The sequence below is a fragment of the Plectropomus leopardus genome, chromosome 19 (assembly GCF_026936395.1).
Source record: "Plectropomus leopardus strain MGB_pleo_1.0 chromosome 19, ASM2693639v1, whole genome shotgun sequence".
NCBI lineage: Eukaryota > Metazoa > Chordata > Actinopteri > Perciformes > Serranidae > Plectropomus > Plectropomus leopardus.
The window spans coordinates 17,961,368-17,981,955 of record NC_142194.1 but is presented as its reverse complement, the minus strand read 5'-3'; the positions used below and the strand labels follow the sequence as shown (position 1 = coordinate 17,981,955).

The window sequence follows — 20,588 nt, the reverse complement described above, 5'->3', positions numbered from 1 at the left end:
GATTTGCCTTTATTTTATTTTATTTTGAAGAAGAAAGCAGGCCTACTAACAATCATTCATACCAGTTCTTTTGAGAGAAAGAAGGGGATTAGTTACACCGGTAGGTAATATGAATCTAAACAAAAATGATGATTACAAAAAATATCTATATTAAAAATAAGAATATTTCAAAGTTACAGTTTTCTTAAGCCTTATATAGTTCATCGAACAAACGACAGTATTAGCTACTGACAAGATTTCTTTTTTTATTTGTGAAAAAATTAGTAGACTCAAAATAGCATTCAACTTTTTACGTAAAGGCAATTTGTCTTTAATGTTTATTTTATTCTGTCAGATTAACAAGAAAAAAGGGTAAAAAAGACATGGACGTAAAAAGACGTCCTCTCGGCTTCCGTCGACTTCGCGTAAGTGCCTGACGTCAGCATAACAACAACCTGTCATGACAGCTCGTATGGGGGGAAAAATATCGATTAAGATATCAAATCATATCAAATCTGTCTCACCTGGATGTAAGATTTCTCCCAAAAGGTAAGGGCTGGAAACCGTTAATCTCAGAAACAAACCCTAACTTGCACGTAAGTAGCAAAAATAGCAGGCAGTAGTCCGTGTAGCCAGAAGCTAATCTAGCATTAGCTCATTTCTGTTTTCTGAGGTTGCATAGCGGCGTTGAGGTATATGTGAAATAAATGTCAAGACGACTTTTTCAGGTTTGTAGCATCTATATTGTAATCATCTGATGGTTTATTTCATCATTGTAACTAATTAATGTGAGTGGTCAGAAGAACTGTCCTGTTACTGGCCAACCTCCCGGCGTAAATCGACAACACAGCTCATGCTAGTAAAGCTAACAAGCTAACATTTAGCTAAGCACCGATCCCTTGTTTGCTGTTAACTAAAGTTAACGACATTGTCACTCGTTACCTACAGTCTACTTGCTGTCGCAACAATTATATCTAAAATGTAAATGATCCAAAATGTTATGATAATAATTATAACGGCATTTGTTTACAACACCTAACTACCATTGTACACTGCTGGTGTAACGTTACAGTTTAAAAGCCTCGCTCTAACGGTAAGGACCGTGAGTGTATCATGTTATGTGATGGCTGGCTTGCTAGTGGTGCTTCTCATTTAGTCTCCACTGGTGTCCGACACATGAATAGTTAATTCAGCGGCAGTCTAGCCACCTCGCTGTATTTTTTAGCTGTGTGCACAGTCAGCGAATTAAACGAATGCCTTTTGGGTGGCATCAAAGACTGACTGCACCTAATTTCGCCCAAGACGCGCATTGCAGGTGCAATGCAGAGAATACACGCCGTGAATGTGGACTTTACTTCACATGCACTGTGTCTCTGCTCTAGTGTGTGAGATCCAGGAGGGACAGGGCATTCTTGGACCTGTCGGTTAGCCAGCCGAAGAGACGGGGAACAGGATAGGGAAGCAGGGCGAGGCGGGCCCCGCGGAGCCGGTGGAGAAGATGGCCGGCAGCCCGGAGAAGAGTTCCACCGCGCAGGAGCTGAAGGAGCAGGGGAACCGGCTGTTCCTCTGCCGCAAGTACCAGGAGGCAGCTACATGTTACAGCAAAGCTATTGTGAGTAAAATCAATTGTAATGAAATAGTATCTTCTTAACTAAAACACATTCAAACAGCATTGTCCTTATTAGAGAAATGGAATGTGAGCCTTGTCTATTGTGCCATGATTTTACAATGCATGTGTATTGTCTGGTATGTCCTGCCTCCCAGAACCGTAATCCATCAGTGGCAGTGTACTACACCAACAGGGCTCTGTGCCATGTGAAGCTGCAGCAACATGACAAGGCTCTGGCTGATTGCAAGCATGCGCTGGAGCTGGACAGCCAGTCAGTCAAGGCCCACTTCTTCTTGGGCCAGTGTCACCTGGAGCTGGAGAACTATGATGAGGCCATTGGCAACCTGCAGAAAGGTCAGCGCAAACTATTATAGGATGGTGAAACTTTTGCAATGTTTTGCGGTTGTGTGTAAAAGCAGCTGCTCATATGTTGCTCAATCTTTCGAATGTATTTCCCTATTTTATATTTAAATTCATGTGGCTCTTTCTTTTTAATAGTGGTATAGTGGCTCTTATATCAGCTCTTCTACTCTGAGGCACTTTATGGACACAAGATTTGTCTGCAGGGATGTCTTATAGTTTGCATTGTCAGGGTTTCCATCATTGGAATAACAGTATTGTACATTATTTATGTACATAATTTGTTGATATCATGTCAAGAGGTGTCAGAAAGAGCGTTTTTATAGTAAACCAGTGTTGTTTATTCACAGCTTATAACCTGGCAAAAGAACAGAGGCTGAATTTCGGAGATGACATCCCCAGCGCCTTGCGCATTGCAAAGAAGAAACGTTGGAATAGCATTGAGGAGAAACGCATCAACCAGGAGAATGAGTTACATGCCTATCTGACTAAACTCATACTGGCCGAGAAGGAGAGGTGAGACTTTGAAGCTGCAGACAAACACATAATATTTCTCTGTGTGGAGGGTGGTTTCATCATAACTATGTATTTATGCAGAGAACTTGAAGAATACAAAGAAAAACAGGACGACAATCAAAATGGAGGCGATGCTGCCAAGATTGCATCAAAGCATGTATGTTTTATATGTCTTGGACATACTCGTTTGTCGTACTTTTAATGAATAAATCTAGCAATTACATATTCTAACAGAATATTTGTGAATGTGTCTGGTAACTTGAGAATGTGACCTACTTAGGACAAGTATCTAATGGACATGGATGAGCTCTTCTCTCAAGTGGATGAGAAAAGAAAAGTGAGTATGAAAATAAGGCCATTATTAATGCTATCAGCTGAGCATGTCAATGTTTATTCATTCAGTCATTTCCCATACCCACTTATTCCTATAATAGGATTGGAGTTTATCCCAGCATGCATCAGGCAGAGAGCTGGGAAACATCCTGCGTAGGTCACCATCATCCATTACAGGGCTAACAAACAGACAGGCTGATCACATTCACCCACGCAAATGAATCTTAGCCAACAGTACACACCTACTTCACACTATCTTTTTTGATCGTTGACATAGCAACGAGAGAAATAGGTTTCTGATATGTATGCAGTAATGATGCTCAAGTCACATTTATTTATTTAGCATGTGGACATTATTTTTGCGTTGTTACTGTATTGCATATTGGAATCATTGCTTGTGATTACATCTGTGAACCCATGCACCTATACTAAAGACAGACAGTTATGTCCTATTTCTAGCTTAAGCTGTTTCTATGGTAACCATCATTGTTTGTTCACCAGGGCTTGTAGTGTTTAATTATCTTTGCTATTGATAGGTGTTGACTGAGCTGAGGTAGTTGTCATGTAATTGTCAGCTGAAGTGACGCCACACTGACTGCCAACAGGGTGTTTGTCCTCTGTATGTGTGACGGTCGGGAGGGTCAGTATAGAACCGGGAAATCATGATGAAAGATTTATATATATATATATATATATATATATATATATATATATATATATATATATATATATATATGTATATATAGTAATTTTATTTCAACAAGTGAATGATATTTTTTTTAGTAAATGAACTGTAACTGAGTTGTGTGATTTTAGAGAACATTCGTGTATTGCTAAGCGGTAGTTTGTTATTAAACTGTAATGAATCCTTTAAGACCAAGAAAAGAAAATTAAAAGCGCTGTGGTAGCAACTGATATGATATCCATAGATCATAGTCTTACATAAGCTTGACTCTTGCTGCATTTTGTCGTCCACTCAGAAGCGGGAGATTCCAGATTATCTGTGCGGGAAGATCAGTTTTGAGCTGATGAGAGAGCCCTGCATCACACCCAGTGGTATCACCTATGATCGCAAAGACATTGAGGAGCACCTACAGGTAAAAACATCATCTCCTGCATGCAAAGTTTTTTACATCTCACGACCACTGATTCAGTTATTAGTTCTAATATGAACACGATGCTCAGACTGATGGCTTTGAAATGACTAAAATAAATAGTCTTGGGATAATGATAAAATACAGTAGTGGGCTAAAACATCTGTGCAGACAAAGAACACAGCAAATGCTACAATATGAGCAAAAAAAGCTGTTTAATAATTTATTTACTTCGGGTAAATTTTGCTTTTGATAAGCTTGTTTTGGTTTTTCTCAGTGTCATGTACAAAATGCAAACCCCGCTGTCTCAGTCTCGTTGTAATAATTCTGTCATCTTCGCATTAAGCCAATTCAAAATTTATTGTATGAATTGTTTTTAGGGTGTCTTTATTTAGTTTTTATCTATTTAATAAACCTTTTGTATGAAAACAAATAATTTCCATAGAAATTTGTATCAACTGATTACCTGATTTTGAAAATGTATCACCATTGAATACAAGGAAAACCGCTTATAGTGATCACATCCGTCCAGGTCTAAATGATCATTAAAAGCCAGGGTTGTTTTTCTAATGGTGGCCAGATCGATAGATAGATTTGTGAATGTGAAAAATACCTAAGGGCCAGATGCTTCTCGTGTCAAATATTTTTTTTTTTAAATAATCCCATGCAAATGAGACGAACGCAACTGTTTCATCATTTAGTGAAAATTATTGTCTTTATTGTCGACTTCATGCCTCTTTTGATGTGGCCAAGTCTGCCTCTGAGCAGGAAACGTCAGCTGGTGTTGCATTTGCTTTTTTACTGTCTGTTTATGAAAACACATCAGTTCCTCCTGCATAGTTACTACCTTATGCGTGTCTGCAAAGTGTATGAAAGTCGTGCCATAAAACATGCAAAGCAGTATTGCTTGATTAACAATACTGTACGGTGGGTCACATGTAGGATATTTTGAAAGTCAAGCTGAAGACCATTTGAAATGGGTTTGAGGGACTTCTGTAAGGGAATGATTATTATAACTATTTTTTCTTGTTCTTTATTTCTCATGCATATTTTCATCTTATTGAAATTAGTATGTTTATTTATTATTTAGAGTTTTGCTGATATTTTATTGTGACAGCACACTATGACTGCTGGAGGAATTGGGGCTGTCAATCTGCAAACCACTACCATATATTCTGGGAGTGCCAGAATATACAAAATTACTGGAAAGAAATACACACAGCAACACAAACAATATGCATGTACCATTAGAATTTGGAGTCATGTATTTAGGCTCCCCTGAAGTAAAAAATATTAACAAATACTTACTTGGTATCTTGCTGGCATCAGATGATGGATGATGCATGTTGGTCCTACTATAAATAAGTGAATAGAAGTGACAGTGGAGATTTACATGATGGAAAAGTTTACTTTCTCTTTGCACCTAAGGATGGACATTTTTGTATGGCTGTGGTAGAAATGGGTACAATATGTTGGGCCTCTGAGACCTGATTTTGTTGGGTCGGTACTCAAGGAACATTCTTAACTTTTTGTTTACGGATTTTATCTGACAGCTACAAACATTTATTTTATTTTGGCCTTTATCTCTACCTTTCTTGGAAAAAAAAAAGAAATGTCATTTGAGCAGATGTTAGTTAAGTCAAAGATGAAGGCAGAACTTAAAGAAGTCATGGGACTTTTTTTGCTCACAGTATTGCATAAATATATGTATGAGTATTGTGCCAAAATACTAAACAGATTTAGTCATATAGACTTTGAATATAAAGTACTTAAATTATCTGTCTGAATTTGTGAACCTCATAAAATACTTCATATTTATTCTGGCTTTGAAAATGCACATCTTGAAATTTAATTTTCAAAGAGGGGAATTCAGACCTCATAATTTTAGGTGGTTTTCAAGCTAAAATATGTAATCACTACAAATTCAGTGGTATGTAAATTTCAACACATTCAGCCGAGGTTACTTTTAAAACAAATGTATCTTAATTTGATGATAAGATTCAACTCTTTGCAACTATTATTTGCCTCCCCATTCTTGTAAGCCCATGTGATATTTGTATTTACAATGGTTCACTTGAAACATGAGAACCCCAGTAATGAGTCCTAAAACCTCAAAATGAATTAGAATTTCTGCACCTCCAGTTCCCTTCTCTCAAAGTCAATATTGTTTTATGGGTTTTTTGGTTAGAAGCCTTAAATAAAGTCTGTGGTTAACACGAGTTAACACTAGTTTTTTTCTACAGTTATCCAGAATCCACTGAAAAAATCCCATAGGCTTTTTGACTAGGGAACCAGGGCAGCGTTAGCTTCTGGGTTGGCCGACAGAAAATGTCATCTATGAGGCACTGTGTTGTATTGTATGTATGTTCGTACTCATATAAAATCCTCTCATATGCGTGTATTATATATAATATTCTACCATAGATGCTAATGCTAATATTTAACCTGCTCTCTTTGCAGCGAGTGGGTCACTTTGACCCGGTCACCAGGAGTCCCCTAACCCAGGACCAGCTGATCCCGAACCTGGCCATGAAGGAAGTGATCGATGCCTTTATCCAGGAGAACGGCTGGGTGGAGGACTACTGAAGCGAACCCCCTAACCTCCCATCTCTCTCTCCATCATCAACACACAGTCTGGACAACACGAGGCTTTAGAGAACAGATCACCCCCTTGCCTGGATATGTACTTTACACAAGCGGGAGAAGTCACACTACGGACTACCAAACGGGAGCCACGTATCTCGATCTGCCTCTTCCTCCCAACATTTTATCTTTGCTGTTATACTTCCCGCTCCTACCTTCTGAGGCTCAGTGTTCATGGCCTGCTGCTCCCTTTAAACCCCCCCCCATTCTGCTCTTTCTGTACTTTCTCCCCTTCGTCCTCTAACTTTCTGTCATGCTGTATCTAGTCTCTCAAGCCTGACTTCCTTCTTTACTCCGAACATGGGGCCACGTTCTCAGGTCTCTCCTTCTCCCTCTCTCTCTCTACTGTCTCTTTCTCTGAGTGCCACAATCCTTGGAAAGCATCAGCATTGCACTCCAGTTTTTCACTGAAACCACCAATATTACAAAACGATTACACATGGTGGTTAAATACATTAAGACATTGGCCTTTGATTTGGCATTTACTCCAGTATTTCTTAGTCTTTTCTTTCTTCATTTAACATTGGAGTGTTTGCCCATTTCCAAATGTATATTTACAGAAGTGGAACCTAAAATGCCAAAAACCTTTTCTCGAGGGTTGCAACTAGTTTGTATGCAAGTTTTACATGTTAACTGAATAATAATCGTAGGGAATCAATTCCCTTTTCCGCCTCCAGGTGGTGCTCCAAACACACCCAACCATGTCACCATACTGTAAGATTTTAAGTAGATTGTTAGTTTTTTTTTTTCTTTGCATATCAATCACACCCCATTACAGACAATTTAAATAAGTTGAATGTATGCATAATGTATGCTTTAGGTTTAGGCTTGACCTAGAGTAATTCAAAACAGTTTTTTTTTTTTTTTTATCAGGTCAATACAAGGTTTTCATGAAAAGCGGCCTTGAACTGGATGCAGAAAATGAATGGAAACAACCGCTGCATACAAAAAAAAAAAAAGTTTTCACATTGCTGGATATTAATTGAAAGTGTTTGAATATTGATAGATGACATCAGCTGTTTGGGTTGATGCTAAAAACCTGCTTTGGAGAATGGTCTGTGCTGTTTGTGTCAGTTATAGAAGCAGAAAACGTGCTTGGACGTCGTGTTTGGCTCGTGCTGTTTGCCTGGAATGACAGTGGACGCTCACATCAAGCATGAGGTGGGTTTTCTTTTCCTTTGCAAAGGCAGAATGATGGTTGTCTCACTTTTTTGCTGTTAATTTTATGGACCTTCTCCTCACGGTGTCACAGTTATGAAAAAAAACAAAAAACGGTTGCAACAGCTTATCTGAAACAATCATCCGTGTGAAGTTTGTGTCTCGTTGCAGGGATTTGAGGTTCACTAGCATCACAGTACCAACCTCAGTGTTAGAATTGCTGGAAGAGTAAAAGACCATCTTATCTCATCCATACCTCAGTCCAAGTTTTTTGCGTGCTGGTTCACTGGCATATATACATCAAAACACATTTTCATTTAAGCGCTATTAGTTTACAGGTTTTTCGGCTGAATGTGTCTGTGGTGATTTAGGCCTGTCGGTGGTTTGTGTCGGGGTGCAGGCAGTGTAAATAATTTCCTTGTGTATCTCAGATTTTATTTCTTGACAAAATAGGGTTCTTTTTTTCTTGAGAAATCCTAGAGCTTGAGAAACTGTATTAAATGTAGATATGTTGATAACATAAATGCTTGGTTCAGTTTTCATTTGTCCCCATTCAACCGTGAACTTTGAGTTTGTTGTTTTTGTGACACATTATCATTAAAGAGACACCAAGTATGATGATGCCTGCGCTACTGCTCATTAGAAATCCATGAATAGACATCAAATGGTTTCCAACATATGAATAACATTTCAGCTGTACTATAAGGGAAATAACTACTTTGCAGGACAGTCTGTGACAAGAGCCCTGCAATAAATGGTAATTTGGAGAAGCTACTATTTGTTTTTGATTTGATGTCTACGTTGAGTCTGTAGCTTGTCACGTACAAAATTTCCCATTTTAAGTCAGTTTCCGTTCGTTGAAGGAATGCTTCACCCAAAAGATAAAAATATGCAAGAAATGAGTTACTTTGAATTTCTAAAGAAAACTTTCTCGCAAGCCTCGACGGAAAACAGCAAACATATCGATTGATTGGGGACCACATTTAACAACAGCAAAACTGTATCATATCTGTTTACAAACTCTCACACAACTCATGCAGAATAATCCAAGTCTCATTTATCTAGTTGTATGCTCAGTACTTCCCAAAGTCATACAGTTTTGCCAAAACCTAACTGTTGGAGTCTGGCTTTAAAGAGAGCATAGATAAGCTTCACTTTTAGTTGTTTTAAATATTAAGGTTTAAATAGTAAGCAAGGTATGACTAATTGATTTACAAATGGTTAATTTACAGGTGATTTATGAGTATTCCTTAAGTTTGTTTTTTTTTCAAATTCCTTCCAAATTATGTAAGTTCACAATGTTTCAGAAAGCAGCTGTCTGGCCTCTTTAATACCTCTTTAAGTTTCTTTTTTATGTATGTATTTCAGTGCTGGTATGTCAAGGTACAAGTAAAAACAAAGTATCACGTACGGTATTATACTTACTGAAAAGTAGTTTATGATTGGTCACCATTAACAGAAGCTGTTTATTTTTATTTTTAACTATCAGTTGATATTTAATTATTCAATTTTAAAATGAAAATGGACATTGTTAGTATTGGGCTTAAAAATCCAGTACCAGTCGGGCTGTAATGTGTGGCTGTACAGCATAAGGCACATGTATTCTTGAGATGACTATCAGCTGAAAACTTAAAGGTTTAAGTGATTTATATTTATTGCTAGTGTTTTTATTACTTTATCCACTTTCATGATTAAGTGTCAGGTTTTTTTTTATTTAATTTTTTTGTTAAGTTACACTGTTAGAAAGTCATTGTCCTGAAATATGGCATTGACAGCTAAATAAGTAAGAGAACTATGTTTTCATGGACTACTCCCTTAGAGATCAATAATTTCGGTGAAAAATGTTCCCAGTAATGTCAGTGAATTAGTAAGCAGCAGCAGTTTTTCAAATTAGAGTTTTCCAATTTTTAAAGTAGCATGAACTCATCTTAATTCAAGCTATTAGCTCACCAACACATCAAAGTAAAATAGCATCTGTATAGTTGGATACCAGTAGCAATAGGTGAAAAAAAAGTGATTTGGGTGAACTAACAATTTTAAATTACAAAGCAACAGCTACAAAAAGTGTGGAAATCTGCCACAGCTCTTACATCTGCTACCAAAGACTGTTCTTTCTGATGTGCACGAGTCTACCATGTGATAAGGACAAACACACTTACTGTAGGTGGACTAGTGTGTGTTCGGTCAGTCACATGTAAAAGAGCAGTGTCAGCCAGCCCTCACACACCGGGCCTATTGTCAGAGCATCCGTCGAAGAGCTGACGTCATGGCCAGTGCTAGGAGGGAAGAGGACTGGGCACGGGGACATTAACAAGTAGGACTGAGTTAGAAACATCGAGGAACAACAAAACATCAAAATGGTAAGAAAAGCTTGTTCCTTTTGTCACTTTTCACACAATTTGTCTCTGATGTGACTTGTGGATGTCTTGTATGCGTGTGTTTGCAGGATATCAGCAGTGGGAGGTTTGCTGTGGTCATACTTGGTGTCTTTGGATGGTCTCTGGCACTCTCCTCAGCAACCCAAGGTATTCATTTAACAGAATCTCATTAGAAAAAAAAACTCAAGTATTAAAAGTCAAGTATTTTTTCAATGTTGCATTAGTACTTTTTCTTAAGTAAAAGATCTTGGGCCGTATTCACAAACATTCTGGGAACACTCAGAGAACTAACTAAGACTACAAATTGTCAGCAAGAGTCCTAATTTGGGAGTGATTTAGGAAATTCTCAGAGCAACTCTGAGCAAGAAAGGGGCGAAAAACTTTATCTTAGTTGCCCGTAGATGCTAGGTGTGATGGATTTTGTTCATCAGATGTGATTGGTTGTCATACCCTTTTGTGAGCCTGCAAGGTGTTGACACCCAGTAGAAATAAAATAAACTGCATCACAATATGAGATTGTGAAAGCTCTGTAAGATCTCACTGCTGCACTGTAACACTGAAACATTAACCCTGTCTTCCTTGTTTGTGTCATTCCAGTTGGTCTGACAGAAAAAGTCCTAGTGTTCCCTTATGAGACCGACTTCAGCTTCGTGGCTCTGATCCCACAGAAGGAGATGGGACTCAGGGCCTTCACCCTCTGCATGCGTGTGGCCACTGAGCTGCCGGAAGAACGTCAGATCATCCTGTTCGCCTACCGCACGGCCGACTATGATGAGCTCAATGTGTGGCGTGAGAAGGATGGACGCGTCTCTTTTTACATGAGTGGCGATGGCACCTTTTTTCACCTGCCGCCCATCACCACCTTTCGCACCAGCCTCTGCCTGACCTGGGAGTCTCGCACGGGCCTCGCTGCTTTCTGGGTGGAGGGGAAACGCAGCACCTACCAGGTCTACAAACCCGGGCACACCATTCGTCCAAAAGGTACCGTCCTGCTGGGGCAGGACCCGGACAAGCACCTGGGTGGTTTAGAGGCCGTGCAGAGCTTTGTAGGGGAGATTACTGATGTGAATATGTGGGACTTTGTGCTCTCCAGGAGTATGATCCAGGCCTGGCACTATGGGCACAAGGTCCCCAAGGGCAACATCTTTGACTGGGGCACTATGGAGTATGAGCTAAACGGGAACGTGATGGTGGTGGATGATGACTGACTCGATGTGGAGTTGTTTGCAGGGAGGGATGAGGCTTTAGATATCTGTGATGGACTGATCCTGATATGTGTGATTGTCTTTCTTAGAGTCAGTGTTGTTTTATTTTAGGGCTTTCCTGCCATAAAGTCCACAGGGTTAATGTTGCACAAAGAACATTTTGATGATAACGAAAGTAGAAAGAAGTAGTGTTGTTTGGGCTTAACCTCCAATATGTAACACTGCTATTTTAAGCAGGAAAATGCACTGGCAACAAAAGCCTAGACTTTGAGGTAATGATAATAATAATTCTAATAACTTTATTTTTATAGTGCATTTAAAAACAGAGTTTACAAAGTTCTTTGACAGACAGAGCAAAAGCAGAAATGGGATACATAGAAGGAAATTTAACAACAGTGAGCCTTACTGAATACAAGTGAGAGGAAACTACAGTACTGTTAGGATAAAATAAAAACGAGGACAAAAGCAGGAGACAAAATGTCAATATAAAAATACCACAAACAATAAGTGATAAAACTGCAAATAAAGGTAAATAAAATAAAATAAATAAAACAAATTAAATCGGTAAAATATATAAAAGATGACATCACAAAAAACCCAACAAAGTCTATAAAAATGGGTTTTAAGAAGTAATTTAAAAGAAGTCACTCCTTCGGTGAACCTTATTTCCTGAGGCAGGTTGTTCCAAAGCCAAAGCCTGATGGCAAAGGCACAGTCACGTTTAGATTTAAGTCTCGACTTTGTAACAGCCAGAAGGGGTCACATGTGGGGTCACAATTTCTGTTTGGTAGCTTGGGGCCAGACCCAGACGGGCTATAAAAGTGATCAGTATAATCTTAAAATAAATTCTTGTAGTGATGTGATGTCATCTGTTAAAAACCATCGAGAAGCCGAGCTGCTGCTCACTAGCTGAGGGTGGCAGAGTGAATTTTGGTTGATGCCAGAGAGGAAGGAGTTACAATGAAGAAAATTAGTGCATGAATAACTTTCTCAATCAGTTGTTAAAATGTTAAAAAAATACTTCATGAACCATCTGAAAGCTGACCATCCAAATAAAGTGTTAACGGGAAGTTTTCCCTCTAAAATGTAGTGAAGTATAGAATAACAGAAAATATGGAAAAACTGAAGTAAAGTACAAGTGCCTCAAAATTGTATTTAAATAATCATACTTACTGTTACTTTCCACCACTGCAAACTGGTACATATCAAATACAATATGTTGAGGTGCCAGATGTATCCATAGGGTGGCACTCTGCACTAGTTCACGCCAAATAGAAACTCGTGTCAAATCAAGCATTATCATGCATCTGCTAACGTGATCTGGCACAGTAATGAACGGAGGATATTAACGAGGCCGCAGATAACTGATTAAAATGTTTCTGCTTTAATGTATTTAAGAGCAAATTTCAATAGCCTTTAATAATATGTGTTTTAAATTGAAAACTGCAATGCAAATTTACATATTTAAAAATACTTTTTTGTCAAATTTAACATTTTTATGTCTTTTTTTTTTCTTTTACTTGGCACATTTTAAAATCCTGCCGTTATGCATGCAGTCAGTACACATTTGTTTGTCCAGTGCTACTGATGATAAAAATGTAAAGGGGATGTTAAAAGTGCAAACTGGGAGATGCATTATTTCTACTGTAGACTTAATGATTTAACTGCACTTAGAGACAAATAGCAATTATCATGTTTAATATCCATCGCCATAATGTTGCCTTCGGTTAGCATACTCACTCATGAATTTTCCATGTTTCGTCTGATGTAAGAACGCTTTTGGGTCTGAAATAAAATCTCGCCATGTGCATAACTAATAATGTTTGTAATTAAAGAGAAAATTTCGTCTTTGAACTCTTCCAGCTTCCTTCTCTAAATTATCTTTTTTTGGAACGCATTTAAAAACTTGTACACATAATTCTAACAGGGGAGTTATACATCTATTTTATTTTTATTATTTGTATGTATGACAAATTAAAAAAAAAAAAAATCTCTCATTTAGATAAAGGAGGAAAGGGCACTGAAATTTCACAATGACAGAGAAATACCCACTTTTCAGTCAAATCATTTTTACTTGGACTTTTCTTTTTCTTGGATGCATACTGATGTTTTCATTGATTTTATACTGCTTGTCAGGCTTGTTATAAAGTGACATATTTCAGAAGACAGTTTTTGAACTCTAGCATGAAATACAAGTTATCACTTAAAGCCTCTGAACCTTTTCCTAATTGGCCTTTGTCTCATTTCTCCACTGTTCCTCAGTGAATCTACACAGACAGACTAAGATGGATGGTTACATGTTACTTGCAGAAATCAAGTCATATGGAGCTGCTTCACTAACAAACCCCCTCAGAACAAGCTTAAGGTCAGATCTTCTCCATCCAAGTGTAACACAGTAACCCTAAGTTCCAGTGTGCCGTCTCCGTTTGTCTCCATGGCTCCCTGCACTCATCCTCCCTGCCATGCACCACCATTGTGACCTCCTTGCAGAGACGAGAGGAGAAGTTTCCAGCGCTCAGCCCATGCAGCAGGCTCCCTTGAGGGTGGGAAAGTGCTGCGTTGCCGAGTGTGTGTGTTTATTCCGACCAAATCACCCGTCGGCTCTCTTGAAGCAGCTAAATAAGGAGAAGGCAGGGCCAATGAGTTCTGACTGCGGGTCAGCAGCCAAATGTTCCACCTTCTTGGATGTTGCAATGCATCAATCGCAGTGCCCACTCACTGTGTGGTAACACCTTTGTGGACCATCTGCCCAGGCCTGGCTTCTCAGCCCTCTGGTACGTATACACACACACACACACACATGCAGGCACACACACACACGGTCTGTTATTTTCTTCTTTTTGCATCTCTGCCCAAGAGGGGTACTAATTCTTCATACACACATGCAAAGTATCCCACATTTAAAGGTTTAACTTTTTAAAAAGGCAAATAAGTTACATTTATCTTTTGTCAACACAACCCTTTAATTTCATGCAGACATGTTAATATTTGGGGCCATGCACTCCCCTGTTTCTGCACCAAAGGAGGACTTAAGTGTAACAGAAGGACAAAATCAGTGGCCGTGCCTCTTCACAGAGTGGATAATTATTCCCTCTGTGTCACTGTATTGCATGTATTATCCAACTAATCAAACAGTTGCAGGGCCCCTTGTCCTGCTTGCGGACAGGGCTGCCAGTGTAGGCCTGTGAGATCTGCATATTGGCCCATGGTGATTTAAGCTGTCTGAGGCAAGGCGGTGCCACTGACTGTATGTCAGTGCGTGTGGAGCTGGTGAAAATGTTTTCCACGCGAGAGGAGATAGACGGCAAGAGGGAGCCCCGCGTGAGCCGGCGAGGGGAGACAGAAGGAGGGCCGTTCTGGATTCCTTCGAGCAACTCCAAATAGATTTCCAGGCAAAACATATTTGCATACGCAAGACAGTGCTACGAGCTATCTGAGTGAGCCGTGGCATGTGTGCATTGAACAGATGGATAATTTTTTTAGAGCTTTCTTGCAGAAATTTCAGCCCATTAAATAGAGATCTTGGGCATTATTCTGTTCATTATTTTTTTCAGAAAGCTTACAAAGAATCATCAGGATCAAGTTTCTCTTGTTTATCAGATTGAGTGCGTAGTAGATGATGATAGATGAATCAAAAACATGACAGAAAATCATGTCAGCTTCTGGAAATTCATGTATTGACAAAGCAACGATGTACACACAGAGCAGAGCAGTGAAGTCTATCTTTATCTATTTCTGCAAACGCTAATATCACCACTGAAACTACAGTTTCACAGCTGAAGGTCAATCTGTTAACACTTTGCTGACTGTAGTGCGCTTGATCATGATCATCTTGGATCTGCTATAGGCCACACTAGGGGTGAAAACGGGGTTCCCACACATTTTCACAGACAAAATTTCAATGCTTTTCCATGACTTATAAAGGACCCTTAACTTCTTTTTTTTTTTTAAAATTCAGGCATAATTTCATGTAGCTGGCGTACGTGAAGAAAGAGATGGAACTGAAAATGGAGAAACGTACGTGATGTAAGTAAAACGTCACACACAACACATATTAAAGTGATGTCATGTAGACAGCTCCAAAAAATAAATTTGCTGTTGTGTTACATTAAATGGTAGGTTATCCATGAAAAATGACATTAACAATTTCAACAAATTTTAACTAATTTTTGCTGGCTTTTCCAGGCCATGAAAACACGATTGTGGAATTCCATGACTTTTCCAGGTTTTCCATGACCGTTCCATGACCGTGGGAACTGTGAAAAACACTGGTCTCCTTATTGAAATATTTGTCCTATTATTTTGCCATAGCAAAAATTGCACAATGTGATGTAACATAAAAAATGTTGCTACATGAACTTCCATTCAAGTTTTTTTTTAACTTAATATTTTCACAGAAAATGTGCACCAAATGATGGATGGAGAGTGAGACTGCATCCTGAGTGTCAGGTTACTCCTTCTCTCTCTCTCTCTCTCTCAGAGGCTGTAATCTGCCAGTATGGCCGCTCGTCCTCCCCCTCTGGGCTGTATGAAAAATTCACCAGGCCTTCCCATTAGAGTCAGTCCGAATCAGGAAGCAGGCGTTATAATGGCCACACACTCCGACACATTTTTATCACTCAGCGCTTAGCAACACAAATGTTGTGTTTATGAAACACAAAATCACAGCAGTTGCCTTTTATTTTTTTGGTCACGCACAAAGGCTACTGTATGTACTGTTCATACAGATACACACTGTAGAAACAGATGTTCTCAATCTCAAGCTTAAATGTCAGTTAGTCAGACCAGGAGTGGGTGGAGAGATTCACCTGTGCACAGAGGAGGAGTTTAGAGAGGAGACAGGTTATGTAAGAGCTGGATGTGTATGTACAAATCCTTAGTCTGACACCATGAAACCACCAGAGACTTTACCCGTAATTATTCTGCCAAAATATTTTAGCTCACTCATTGGTTAAACCCCATTACTGTCTACATGCTAAGCATCCTAATTTAATGTGTTTGTCCAAGTTTCTAACAGATCATTATCTATCATTTTAGTATGTGTATTATAGTTACCTGTGATATAAATTCAAACCCATTAAATCAGGCGAATTGTTAAAAATTAGTGGAGAAAACTGTTGTACATTTTGTTTTCCTGTATTTACCAATGTTTTCTTTGAATATGTCCCTGGTGAGGGCTTTTGAATTATTTCTATAGAAAGTTGATACATTAAGTGTAAGTTAGCTTACAGATTTTTTTGTTAATTATTTTTGTGATTGTATGCTTGGTAATGTATTGATATATGTTTGTTTGTTTTACAGAAAAAAAAATCATCCACTCATCCATCCCCCATCTACTCTTCTACTGCAATAAATGGTCAAATAGTCCAGTCAACATTATACTCCCTAATCAGGCAGTATAAAGGCCCTTTTTGGTCTATACCCTTTTCCATGTGGGCTTTTCACACTGATGTGCAAGACCATATCTTCACTGTTTTAGAGTGAGAGAGCAGCTGGCACTCAGGTGACGCTGTATTTTCATTAGAAATTACGCCTTCTGCAACCAACCACCTAGGAGGTTCAGGGCGGTAATTCCCCTCAAAAAAGAAATTTTAATCTTGCAAAAAATTTTATTTGAAAATTTGACTGCTAAACTGACTATTTTTTAAAGGAAAACAAACAAAAATACCATATCAGGAAAATTGATGATTGAATGCTGTTTGGGAGCCAGCATATGATTGAGGGCTGCACAGGAAAAGTGCACACATAAACCAAATCTTCTTCATTTCATATCCCCATTAAAGGGCTGAGTTGTCCACTGAAATTGCTAACTTAAGGTAATAGCAAGAGCACTGATGAATGAATGCAATTCCTGTGATACAGGAGTATACAGGAGTATGGCATGTAGAGGCATTTTATAGTATACAGTGTTGTTATTGGACTTCTGTGCTTGCCACAGATTTTCCATAACAAACACAATGTTCAGGCATAAGGGTGTCCATATGTGCACTTGGCACCAGGACACCCAAGGCCGCAGGTCGATGATGGACTTTGTAGTCGTGTCGTTGCACTTGCGGCCGCATGTCTTGGACACTCGGGTGAAGAGAGAGGCGGAGCTGTCAACGGATTACCACCTGGTGGTGAGTTAGCTCCCATGGTGGAGGAGGACGCCGGTCAGACCTGGCAGATCGCATTGTGAGGGTCTGCTGGAAACATCTGGCAGAGTCGGTGCTGTGGTCGTAAGGTGGTCGGTGCCTGCCGTGGCGGCAACACCCAAACCCGTTGGTGGACACCATCAAGCTGAAGAAGGAGTCCTATCAGGCCCTTTTGGCCTGTGGGACTGGAGGCAGCAGACAGGTACCGGCAGGCCAAGTGGAGTGTAGCCACGGTGGTCGTCGAGGCAAAAACCCGGGTGTGGGAGGATTTCAGTGAGGCCATGGAGAATGACTTCGAATGGCTTCGAAGAGGTTCTGGACCACCATCCGGTGGCTCAGGAGGGGGAAACAGGGCTCTGTCAGCACTGTGTATGGTGGGGACGGTGTACTGCTGACCTTAACTCTGTACGTTGTGGATCGGTGGAAGGAATACTTCGAAGGCCTCCTCAATCCCACCGACACGCCTTCCGGTGAGGAAGCAGGGCCTTGGGACTCGGGGGTGGGCTCTCCCATCTCTGGGACTGCGGTTGCCGAGGTGGTCAAACTCCCCGCTGGCAGGGCCCGGGGGGTGGATGAGATCTACCCAGAGTTCCTTAAGGCCCTGGATGTTGTGGGGCTGTCATGGTTGACACGACTCTGCAACATTGCGTGGACATTGGGGGCAGTGCCCCTGGACTGGCAGACTGGGATGGTGGTCCCTCTTTTTAAGAAGGGGGACTGGGGGTTGTGTTTTCAACTATAGGGGGATCACACTCCTCAGCCTCCTTGGTAAGGTCTATTCAGGGGTAATGGAAAGGGGGTCCGCCGGATAGTCAAACCTCGGATTCAGGAGGAGCAATGCAGTTTTCGTCTTGGTCGTGGAACTGTGGACCAGCTCTGGACCCCTTGGCAGGATCCTTGAGGGTGCATGGGAGTTTGCCCAACCAGTCTACATGTGCTTTGTGGACTTGGAGAAGGCATTCGACCGTGTCCCTCGGGAAGTCCTGTGGGGGGTTCTCCAGGAGTATGGAGAACCCCCCATAGAGTATGGGTTATCAGACCCCCTGATTTGGGCTGTCCGTTCCCTGTACGACCGGTACCAGAGCTTGGTCCACATTGCCGGCAGTAAGTCGGACTCATTTCCAGTGAGGGTTGGACTCCGCCAGGGCTGCCCTTTGTCACCGATTCTGTTCATAACTTTTATGGACATAATTTCTAGGTGCAGCCAGGGTGTTGAGGGGGTCCCGTTTGGTGACCTCAGGATTGGGTCGCTGTTTTTTGCAGATGATGTGGTCCTGTTGGCTTCATCAGGTGGTGACCTTAAGCTCTCACTGGATCACATCGTAGCCAAGTGTGAAGCGGCCGGGATGAGAACCAGCACCTCCAAATCTGAGGCCATGGTTCTTAGCTTGAAAAGCAACTAAAAACAACTATAAACAACTTAGAATAGCATGTAGAGGAACGTTATAGTATACAGTGTTGAAAAAACATCCAAAATTGGCCCAAAAACGCATCAACTAGCATGTTGAAAAAATGACCAAAGAAGCAAGGCTATAGTATGGCAAAAATGTCAAAATTTGACTTGTCCAAAAAACAGCTAAAAACCACTTAGAATAGCATGTAGAGGCATGTTATAATATACAGTGTTAAAAAAACATCCAAAAACAGCCCCAAAACACATAAAATAGCACGTTGAAAAAATGAGCAAAGAAGCAAGGCTATAGTATGGCGAAAATGTCAAAATTTGACATGTCCAAAAAACAGCTAAAATATACTTAGAATAGCATGTAGAGGCACGTTATAGTATACAGTGTTGAAAAAACATACAAAAATGGCCCAAAAACGCATAAATTATCATCTTGAAAAAATGACCAAAGAAGCAAGGCTATAGTATGGCGAAAATGTCAAAATTTGACATGTCCAAAAAACAGCTAAAAACTACTTAGAATAGCATGTAGAGGCACGTTATAGTATACAGTGTTGAAAAAACATCCAAAAATTGCCAGAAAATGCATGAAATAGCATGTTGAAAAAATGACCAACGAAGCAAGGCTATAGTATGGCGAAAATGTCAAAATTTGACATGTCCAAAAAACATCTAGAAACTATTTAGAATAGCATGTAGAGGCATGTTATAGGATACACTGTGAAAAAAACATCCAAAAACAGCCCCAAAATGCATCAACTAGCATGTTGAAAAAATGACCAAAGAAGCAAGGCTATAGTATGGCGAAAATGTCAAAATTTGACATGTCCAAAAAACAGCTAGAAACCACTTAGAATAGCATGTAGAGGCACGTTATAGGATACAGTGTGAAAAAAACATCCAAAAACAGCCCCAAAACGCATAAAATTGCATGTTGAAAAATGACCAAAGAAGCAAGGCTATAGTATGGCGAAAATGTCAAAATTTGACATGTCCAAAAAACAGCTAGAAACTACTTAGAATAGCATGTAGAGTCACGTTATAGTATACAGTGTTGAAAAAACATCCAAAAATGGCCCAAAAACGCATAAAATAGCATGTTGAAAAAATGACCAAAGAAGCAAGGCTATAGTATGGCGAAAAACTCAAAATTTGACATGTCCAAAAAACAGCTAGAAACCATTTAGAATAGCATGTAGAGACACATCATAGGATACAGTATGAAAAACAACATTCAAAAGCAGCCCCAAAACGCATAAACTAGCATGTTGAAAAAATGACCAAAGAAGCAAGGCTATAGTATGGCAAAAATGTCAAAATTTGGCATATCCAAAAAACAACTAGAAACTACTTAGAATAGCATGTAGAGGCACGTTATACTATATAGTGTTGAAAGAACATCTGAAAATGTCCCAAAAACGCATAAATTATCATCTTTAAAAAATGACCAAAGAAGCAAGGCTATAGTATGGCGAAAATGTCAAAATTTGACATGTCCAAAAAACAGCTAGAAACTACTTAGAATAGCATGTAGATGCACGTTATTGTATACAGTGTTGAAAAAATATCCAAAAACGGTCAGAAAATGCGAAAAGTAGCATCTTTAAAAAATGACCAAAGAAGCAAGGCTATAGTATGGCGAAAATGTCAAAATTTGGCATGTCCAAAAAACATCTAGAAACTATTTAGAATAGCATGTAGAGGCATGTTATAGGATACACTGTGAAAAAAACATCCAAAAACAGCCCCAAAATGCATCAACTAGCATGTTGAA

General features: G+C 39.6%; 2 protein-coding genes across 2 annotated transcripts; both read left to right on the top strand.

Annotated features, from left to right (window-relative positions):
- Positions 1-377: 377 nt before the first annotated feature.
- stub1 (STIP1 homology and U-Box containing protein 1) lies at positions 378-8,310 on the top strand. The gene is made up of 8 exons (XM_042507968.2): positions 378-528; positions 1,362-1,591; positions 1,744-1,942; positions 2,299-2,464; positions 2,546-2,621; positions 2,745-2,801; positions 3,778-3,894; positions 6,352-8,310. The coding sequence occupies exons 2-8, from the start codon at positions 1,478-1,480 to the stop codon at positions 6,475-6,477; spliced, it is 855 nt and encodes a 284-aa protein (XP_042363902.1). The 5' UTR covers positions 378-528; positions 1,362-1,477; the 3' UTR covers positions 6,478-8,310.
- Positions 8,311-8,448: 138 nt separating this feature from the next.
- Positions 8,449-13,125, top strand: crp1 (C-reactive protein 1). Its single transcript, XM_042507969.2, has 3 exons — positions 8,449-10,052; positions 10,139-10,217; positions 10,668-13,125. The coding sequence occupies exons 1-3, from the start codon at positions 10,050-10,052 to the stop codon at positions 11,276-11,278; spliced, it is 693 nt and encodes a 230-aa protein (XP_042363903.2). The 5' UTR covers positions 8,449-10,049; the 3' UTR covers positions 11,279-13,125.
- The last annotated feature ends 7,463 nt before the right edge of the window (positions 13,126-20,588 follow it).

What these genes read in the sequence shown, in the direction of transcription:
- stub1 (XM_042507968.2), top strand. Translation starts at nt 1,478, where the DNA reads ATGGCCGGCAGCCCGGAGAAGAGTTCCACCGCGCAGGAGCTGAAGGAG. An exon ending in ATACTGGCCGAGAAGGAGAG is followed by an intron (nt 2,465 to 2,545) that starts GTGAGACTTTGA and finishes GTATTTATGCAG; the next exon opens with AGAACTTGAAGAATACAAAG. An exon ending in ACATTGAGGAGCACCTACAG is followed by an intron (nt 3,895 to 6,351) that starts GTAAAAACATCA and finishes CTCTCTTTGCAG; the next exon opens with CGAGTGGGTCACTTTGACCC.
- crp1 (XM_042507969.2), top strand. An exon ending in ACTCTCCTCAGCAACCCAAG is followed by an intron (nt 10,218 to 10,667) that starts GTATTCATTTAA and finishes GTGTCATTCCAG; the next exon opens with TTGGTCTGACAGAAAAAGTC.